At 31.9% G+C, this 9660-nt stretch overlaps 1 protein-coding gene across 1 annotated transcript in view; it reads left to right on the top strand.

Annotated features, from left to right (window-relative positions):
• The first annotated feature begins 320 nt into the window (after nucleotides 1–320).
• The window catches only part of LOC111614249 (zinc finger protein 883-like), a 26043-nt gene continuing 16703 nt past the window's right edge, over nucleotides 321–9660 (top strand). Inside the window, exons 1-3 of the mRNA XM_023355630.1 lie at nucleotides 321–486; nucleotides 556–779; nucleotides 5684–6422. Of these exons, the coding sequence (XP_023211398.1) occupies nucleotides 321–486; nucleotides 556–779; nucleotides 5684–6422 (1129 nt within the window). The remainder of the gene's footprint in view (nucleotides 487–555; nucleotides 780–5683; nucleotides 6423–9660) is intronic.

The following is a 9660-nucleotide window of genomic DNA, read 5'->3' on the forward strand; positions in this document are numbered from 1 at the left end:
TTCATTATCACGTTCATTACCAAGATCTGAAAATGGAATATATCTTTTAGGACTTACCGAACGACAAACGTAGAGCTATTAGTTTGTTTCAGAAAAAAAAAATTTTACATTCTGAACGTATTTGCAAGAATGACCATCCAATGAGTTTGTATTTTTGTGAAACAGAAGCTCCGAAATGGAGATGCCATGTCAGGACGTGTCGACAGAAAAGGGGCATTACGATAGATAACTGGATTTTCGGGTTACGTATATCCTTCCTTGATGCTTTGCGTTTTACATACATTTGGTAGTTGGAACTGTTTTCTTTGGAATGTTGTAAAATGCAAGTAGTACTTGACTTCTCTACAACCATCAATTGGAACAGTTACAGGAGGGAGGTGTGCGACCATTCTTTAATGACTCGTTGTGACGGAAAGGTAGACAGTGTTGACAAGATAGTTGAAATAGAAGAAACGATGTATACAAGACGGAAGTACAATGTTGATCGTGACTGACATCAACAATGGGTGTTTGGTGGACTATATTGAGAGACAAAGGAATGTTTCCTCGTTCCAGTGTCAGATCGTTCGGCAGAAACGTTATTGAAGAAAGTGGAAAATCGTGTTCATGAAGGAGCAACCATATTTTCGGATTGTTGGAAAGGCTATAGTACCAAAGAATTACAAAAAGGATATCTTCATTATCAAGTGAATCACAAATTAAACTTTGCCGATGAGGATACCGGATGTCACACTCAGAACATAGAGAGGTTACGGGGAAATTGTAAATGGAGAAACAAGGTACAGAGAAGTACTTCTCGTCATCATCTCAACTCGTATCGAGTTTATGTGGAAAAGAGAAAACCCGTCAAAACGAAGCATTTTCAGCAATCTTACAAGACATTGCGAAATTCATGCAACAGAAATAATATGCTAATGTAAAAAGTAAGCATTTTTGAAAATTTGATAATTATTTAAAGTATGCCTTTTGTATAACATTAATTTATTGTTTGATTTAACAATTATATTAAATTTGACAAGTAAAAAATTTCATTATTCGGTAAAAAGCTTATTTCCGACTGACGACCTCTTAACCTGTAAGTCTAGAGTTCAACTTTTCATTAAATAATTGATATTATATAGATTTAATATTTGCTTAATCAAAAATAAAAACTGAACTGCACGCTTATAATCTTGTTAGATATTTATATTTCATTCAGACTTAATCGAATTTATTTACTTTTTTATAGTGTGATTAATCAATTTATATTGAATTTTCTAAGAGCTTTGACAATAAGGGTGCGACTATGCAGACGCGAGCAAGCGAGAATATGTGGCGAGAAGAAACGAGACGCGATAAATATCAAAACCTGTCAGATATATGCGAGAATCAGGAATTCGCTCTAGCCAGCGTTATTTCTCGCTTCTCGTTTGTGCATGGTTTTCCTTTGCGAAACTAAATCGCTCGCAACCTGTCGCTCGCTCTAAATTCGCGTCTACATTGTCGCACCCTAAGAGAACAATTAAATGTCATATTATTTAACGTAATTCTTGCATAAACGAAGACCGTTGTAATTTATATTTATTGGCTAATCACACAGCAATCGAGTATACAATTATTTACAACTGTAATAAATTGCTTTGAAATACTTGATTGCTATTTGGTAAGCTTTAAAATAGAAATCGAAAATACGTTGAATAATAATAATGTAAGGGCAAGCAGCAGAGTTATCAATATTAAGTGTCATATTGTTCATTTAAAATTGCCGACAACGTTGAAATTAAATAAATTTAGCACATAAAAACGAACTTAAATTATATAAATATTAGAAATTCCCACATCAAGCTTGACTGAATGCTTTTTATGAGAAAGTAGGGATTGAATCTAACGGGTTCGTTTGATTATTATTTCCCATTGAATTACTTTTAATTAGTAATAATTAGCCTATAATCAACCTGTGTTTATGAATATAATAGATAATAAATTAGTTTAGAAAATAATTTATTTATTGATTTTATAAGTTATTTTTTCTGGTATTACGATTAGCTTAGATTATTTAGGTGTATAGCTTTATATACAATATATAAGCGTTATCTAAGTTACCTTTTCCTCAGTATACGAAACATATTTATTCTAATTTAGATTTATATTTTACATACGTTATTTTAATATATCAATATTTTTGGGAAGGTTTTGTTTACATTATACACGTAAAATACCGGGACGTCAAAAAGGTTTCTCTGTTATTATTGACGCCCACCTCTTCATTTTCAACCTTGGAAACAGTTCGGGGTTATCGTTACGTACGGACCTAAATCTAGACTTCATGACGTCATAGAAGGAGTACGTGAGAATATTCGGATAGGGTTCTTTTTTGTGATAATCATTGATACCTTTCTCTTATTTAGAAAATTTATTTTACTTCAGTAATTACTTTCCTGGTTGTCGTACATAACCGAGGGAAACTATGTCCATCGGTGAAAAAAATGACCATTCAAGATTTTTAGTTTTTTGAAGTCGAGACCTTAATTAAAACGTCAAAAAAATACAAAAAAAAATGTTTGGAGGAATATTTCTATATACAGTGGATAATCGATTAACGAACATAATCCGTTCCAAGATTTTGTTCGTTATCCGATTATCGATTTACCATACGTTTCTATGGGAATTTGATTAATTCGTTCTGGAGACTCCCAAAAGTAATAAATATATACTTTCTTACTGCATTTATTCATATGTAATAATAAAAATACATATGGACCGTTTATTTTGAAAGTGGTGTAAGTCCATTTTTTCTTCTTTCGAGATATTTAAACATTTGCATTTTAGTTGATTCAAAAATATAAACAAAGTGTACTAAGTTTGACAATGTTTCTATGACTTTAGAAATATGTAAGTTGATTGCATAAAGACTTCTATGTGAATTTATCCAAACTAATATATTCTTTCTGGGCCATAAATGGACTTACACCACTTTCATAATTACTAAACTGTAAAATTCATTAAATTTCTATTATGTAAAACTCAATGTCACTTGAAACACATTGCGTTTTATTCTGATTTTGTTCATATATAATAACAAGAAATAAAATAGTATTGTTTATTCTGAACATTAAAAATATTTACTTATTGTTAAACTATTTTATGATAAATTTATCATTATTATGAGCTTACCATTAGACACTGCTTTTCATTTAGATTCATTACATGGATTTTTTTCTAGTCCATCAAATTGTACATTTGTTGGTAATATTTACAGTTTTACTCTTCTGTTGTAAGGGGCTGTCTTTAAATGATGTCCACACTGAAAGGGAGGGAGGGGTTAAGACAAGTTGGACAAGGAGGGTTGAGTATTAGTGGACATCCATTTATTTCATTAAATTTTATACAATATGCATTTTATTATATTTATTTCAAAGTTTCTTGTATGTTTCATTTCTACTTATGGTATCTATCATTCATAAAGTGATGAAGGTTTTAACAGGGATAGAGTTATGTTGGACATCCATAGAGGGAAAGGGGTTACAAAAACTTGGACAAACTGGGACAAGAGGGAAAAGTAAACATTTCAAGAAAAATGCACATGTAATTTATGGATAGCCCAAGTGCTTAGACTGTAGAAAATGGACTTATACCACTTTCAAAATCAATGGTTATGCAATGTCATTTATCGATAAATTTTCAATTGATCAAAGCTTATGGTTATTTTAAAATGTTAAGTGTGAATTGTTTATAAATAAAAAGTTCACACTAAATTGTATGTATATTATGTGTTTTCTCAATTTTTTCCAAAAATGGACTTACACCACTTTCAAAATAAACGGTCCATATATAGGCTACAAGGTCTTGCATTTTTATTTGTTATTCCGTTTGTGGGGGTTAAAGAATTTGTTCAAAGTCGATTGCTTTTCTGTCTTCTTCATGATTTTTCAGAAGTAATTAATCGCATTGTAATTATAGAGATCTCTACGCCTATTAACCTCAACCTGGTTTGGATGCCGTTGTAAGATCGTTGTTCTGACATCCTCCCACTTCTTCAAAAGATCTTTAATAGCAGATATCGGCATAAATCTGCTTTCTCAAAAGAAAACGTAAAAGAATTGTTTCTATCAGAAATATAAAAAGCTAGAATTACACGAGAGATTTTCAAAGTTCGGGGAGATACTAACCGATCAGTATATACTAGGTTGAACGTCGATGTCGACGTCTCCCGCGCTCCGAAAAGTTTTGAATTGTTGCCTGAAGACAAAGGAAGACCAAACAGTATTCGTTATTTTACTTCGCTTCTTGTGTTTGTTCAGTAAAGTGTTCGTTATCCGATTTGTTTGTTAACCAATCACACACTGTATATGGATGTTCTTGTGGGTGTGTGTGAAATGCACTATTTTCTTTACTTTTCCGAAGCATAACTCGTTTGTTTGCTTTCTGTACAAAACTTTGAAATTTTTAGTAATGTTTCTCTACTGGGAGTATTGACGCAATTCAATTTTGGTGGTTAAAGATCGAGGGGGTAAACAGACAAACGAAGGTCGTGTCACATCTGCAGTAGTGGTCCTACTGGAGATATGACAAACGACCCTCGTTCACAAACTTAATGATTTCACACGTTATTCCCATTGACAATTTTTATAAATCTCATCCCTACCCAAAACAGTAAGCTTTTTGCTATTTTATAATAATAATATGGAATGTTTGTAATTATTAAATATCATAACAGGTGGCGGCACACACAGATTAAATGTTGCCAGGTAAGTTATTAATAATAAACTCGTTGCTGGATTTTTTAATGATGTATTACATAAAATTTAATAAAATTTTTAATTAATGAATATGATCATAGTTGAGTTTCGAATACCAGAATAAGATTTCTGAAAAATTTATTGTAATGTTACTAAATCTGTACACTGTTAATTAATATGAAATAATTAAAGAAGGAAATTTATATATTTTAAAACAGTTAACACAGAAAATTGAAATTTTAATCACTGTATCAAAATTTATTGAATATGAATCTGTCTGATATTTAAGATCGTTTTATTCTTTCCATTCAGTTAATTTTCTTCTTGAAAATACAGAAAACGGAAACTAATAAAGGAGAAGAAGAACGAAGTTCAATCCTGCAAGAATGAAATCTACGATTCACTCTTAAGTATTTGTATTTTACAGGCTTGAACGTTGTAAATCTTTTTATAGGAAACGTGTTATGAAGGAAGTATTTTTTAAAAATACAATATTCGTTTTATTCGAATTTCACATATTATGCAATTATATATTTAACAATACGAATCAATAAGATTATGAATAAAACATTTTAATGTTAAAACAGTCAAATTAAATTAAATTTTATAGAATTTATTTCATGTGTGTTGTTACTTTCAGTTGTTCTTTGGATGAAACACAACGTTTAGAAGAAAATATTTTTCCAAGATTAAAGAAAAAAGTTGTATATTAGATAGTGTTTTACTTGAAAAAGGAGGAGCAAATCTATTTCATGAAATAAGGATCAATGGAAAAAGCATGAAGATATAAAAACACTTTTAAAATGTTTTACAGAAATTGTTTACTTTAATGTGTCAGCCTTGATTAGTTGTTTAAGAATATTTGTAATATGATATATTTATACTCGAAGTTTCTCATCTGTAAAATTAGTTTTTATGTTTTGATGCAGAAATCTGCTTTTCGAAATATAAATGTTTATTTATAGTTAAATACTATTCTTGGTTATTTATTGCTTCTAGTGAAGAAAATTAATTTATTACACACAAATAAAATATTTAACACAATTTTTTTAATTGCAGATAAAAGGAACAGAAAGAAATTTTCATGTAAACACTGTAACAAGAACTTCACAACTAAACAAAACTTGCAACGTCATGAAAGAATACATACAGGAGAAAAGCCTTACACTTGTGACGAGTGTAAACAGAAGTTTTCAGTAAAAGAAAACTTAATTAGACACCTTCGCACCCACACCGGAGAAAAGCCTTACACTTGTGACGAGTGTAAGAAGAAGTTTACACAACGGAAAAACTTAATTAAACATCTTCGCACCCACACCGGAAAAAAGCCTTATAGTTGCGACCAATGTAAACAGAAGTTTACACAAAGGGGAGTCTTAATTAGACATCTTCACACCCATACCGGAGAAAAACCTTACACTTGTGAAGAATGTAAAACGAAGTTTTCAGTAAAAGGAAACTTAATTAGACACCTTCGGATCCACAACGGAGAAAAACTGTATGAATGTCAATTATGTCCAGAGAAATTCATTCTTAGACATCTTCGCACCCATACCGGAGAAAAACCTTACACTTGTGAAGAATGTAAAAAGAAGTTTTCAGTAAAAGGAAACTTAATTAGACACCTTCGGATCCACAACGGAGAAAAACTGTATGAATGTCAATTATGTCCAGAGAAATTCATTCGAAACACAGACCTACAAAACCATTACAATTTTCACAATTAGAAATAATTTTCCTTCGAAATTTATAATTTTTATTTATGTATAATAATCATAAGGTACAAGTAAACCCAGTTTAAAATTAAAGTCATTTTTTAATTTTTTGAAAGTTTCAACTACAAAAGCATCACAATATTCATTCTTGGATGTAATTTCCTTGAAATATAATTCTACAACAAACAACTTTTTGTTGGTCGACAGAACTCACTATTTATTGGCACACGTGGTTTTAACACAAAATTTAAAGATTTCGAATTTGCTGAAATTTTCTTTTGCAAATTTTGCCTGAATATCTAGAACAGTGTTTATGTGTTTGTTTGAAACACGCTTTTATCTTAATGAGTTTAATTATCGTGACTTCATATCAATATCTGAATTGTTAATATGTAATTAAAATGTTATGTAAAACATTCTCGAATAAAGAATTGTTCCATGGACACTTGTCCGTATTAAATTATTCGATTTAATTACGACAATGCATATTGCTGTCTGATCCTTAATACAGGAAATTTTTGTTAGTTCGTTTCTGTACTTTTGTTTCGGCCGTGGATGTAATAGATTTTCACATGTTAAGGAATTCGGTTAGTTCGAAATTTGAAGTAAAAATTCTGCCGGAGCGGTGATATGTGTAAGTTAACTCGTTCGTTTCCATCAGTGTTTAACAATTTTTATCTGTTGGCATGCTTGAAGCTGTAATTGAATTTATGCAAAAATATGATGCGATTTAAAGATCGTAAAGAGAATTTAACTTTAACTGCTCGGTCGGAAAAACTGCNAGCAATGATATGTGTAAGTTAACTCGTTCGTTTCCATCAGTGTTTAACAATTTTTATCTGTTGGCATGCTTGAAGCTATAATTAAATTTATGCAAAAATATGATGCGATTTAAAGATCGTAAAGAGAATTTAACTTTAACTGCTCAGCCGGAAAAACTGTGCAGGGGTCGTTACAGATCTTTCTTTCTACTTTGTAAAGATTTTATCTTCATAATAATTGTCACTTAACCAAATTTATTTGTCTGTATTTTTAGTGAATTAAACCAGTATTATTGTTTTTTTTAAAAAGGCAGCAGATTAAAATAATAATTTTTGTAAATTAATACTTTTCATTTCCACAAAAAAAAGTTATTAACATGAAAGGTTTGATTCGCATTTAAAAGTGGCGTGATAATTGCCTTCAGAAACCTGCCCAATGTCCAGCAATTTCTAACTTGAAATAATTCGAAGTAAATATGGACAATTATAGATACATTTTTTACTAAAAGAAAATTTTATTTCAAATTAAGTAACTCGCTGTTACGCACATATGATTTCGCTTATGAATAAAAATATATCTTTTTATGTGTACATTTATATATTATTACAATGAAAAACTCGTATAATTAATTTTAAAAGGTTTTAATTCCGACATGTACCCTTAATATTTTTGCGTTTGTTTAGAAAATAATTTATTTAATATCCTTGTAAAATTTTCGGGGCTCGAAAGTTCGGAGAATTTTTTTCTTCACATATATGTGGATGATAAGGGAAAGTTAAATTAGAGCTGCTATTGTTGAAAGTTACAACTGGCATGCAGCCTGCACCAACTCATTCACATGCCTACAATATTCCATTTTTTCACATCCCTTTGTAGGGACATTGAGTGTATTCACTCCTGTGCAATAGATGGCAACTAGCTTCCCCATGCTTTGTTCTGTAGTTTATCAATAGCTACATTGTTACTATTTTTTTTTTCTTTCTTTTTATTTTCTGTATTTTCTTCTAGTTATTTTCCACTCAGTTTTCGGTTAGTCTTGGTTGTAAGTTAAATTAGGACATGTTAGGTTAGAGTGGAAAAAAACTTTGGGAGTCTTGCTTATTTGTGTTTTGTCCGGACTGTGTGTGTATTCGATTTTGTCGTTGTTCTAGTTTGTTTTTCGTGCTGTCTATCTAGCAGTTAAGTTAGCCTTGTCTCGCACTCGCATTCTGTATTATTACTATTAAATAGATATAAGTTATTCACTGACAGCCACTCGGCACTAACCTTTATTCTTAGCTATTCGTGGCGGCTCTCAATTAATGGTGTTCGCTACACTCGGGATTTTTAGACCCTACGGGGGGCCACGGCCTTCCAACCTAAAAACTGCACACCAACATTAAACTTAGAAGGTTAACTATCCAAACGAACGCCGTTCAGATGGATCCTACTGTCTGTCTTTTCTTCCTNTCCCCATGCTTTGTTCTGTAGTTTATCAATAGCTACATTGTTACTATTTTTTTTTCTTTCTTTTTATTTTCTGTATTTTCTTCTAGTTATTTTCCACTCAGTTTTCGGTTAGTCTTAGTTGTAAGTTAAATTAGAACATGTTAGGTTAGAGTGGAAAAAACTTTGAAGTCTTGATCATTTGTGTTTTGTCCTGATGTCTGTCCATTCGGTTTTGTCGTCGTTCTAGTTTGTTTTTCGTGCTGTCTATCTAGCAGTTAAGTTAGCCTTGTCTCGCACTCGCATTCTGTATTATTACTATTAAATAGATATAAGTTATTCACTGACAGCCACTCGGCACTAACCTTTACTCTTAGAGCCGCCGCAAACTAGCGCTTTGCTAGAGCAAAACGCTAGCAAACATGCGCTAGCACAACCGATGACGTCGAAGGCTCCGCCCCTTTCTTGCCCGCGATGTTTTTCCTTCGCTAGCGCAGCGATACGAGATTACGCTCGCTGTTTACAGAATTCAACAACTAGAGCATTTACGCTAGTAAGAAAGAGCGGGGAAGACGGATGACTACATAAACGTGTCACATATCGAAAAAAATAATAGAATTTTATCGATGTACGTAAATTACATGATTAATACATTCAGTATTGAAAAGAAAATAGTATAACCGTTGTATGTAAATAGTAATATAAAGTATACTGTAAATAGTTTTCGGCTAGTTAAGTCTAGTTAGGCTTAACTAGTAAACATGTTTTTTTCCATGCTGTTTCAAAGTTCGGAACGAAAACTGACTGATTACAAGTATAGGTTATAATAAAATCTTGTTCTATAGCCAATCTACATCTGTGGAATCCACGTCATGTGGACTACGTTACGCGAGCAAACGTTGTGTAGTTTGCGGCTGCTTCGTGCTCGCGTAGCTTACCTAGCAAAAATGGCTCAAAGCATCATGGGAAAAAAGGCGGGGCTTAGGAGCGCGAGCGAGCGTACGCTAGCTCCCGCATCCTGTAGTTTGCGGCGGCTCTTA

This window comes from Centruroides sculpturatus, unplaced genomic scaffold, assembly GCF_000671375.1.
Source record: "Centruroides sculpturatus isolate CEXI.00-Female unplaced genomic scaffold, Cexi_2.0 scaffold1830, whole genome shotgun sequence".
Lineage (NCBI taxonomy): Eukaryota > Metazoa > Arthropoda > Arachnida > Scorpiones > Buthidae > Centruroides > Centruroides sculpturatus.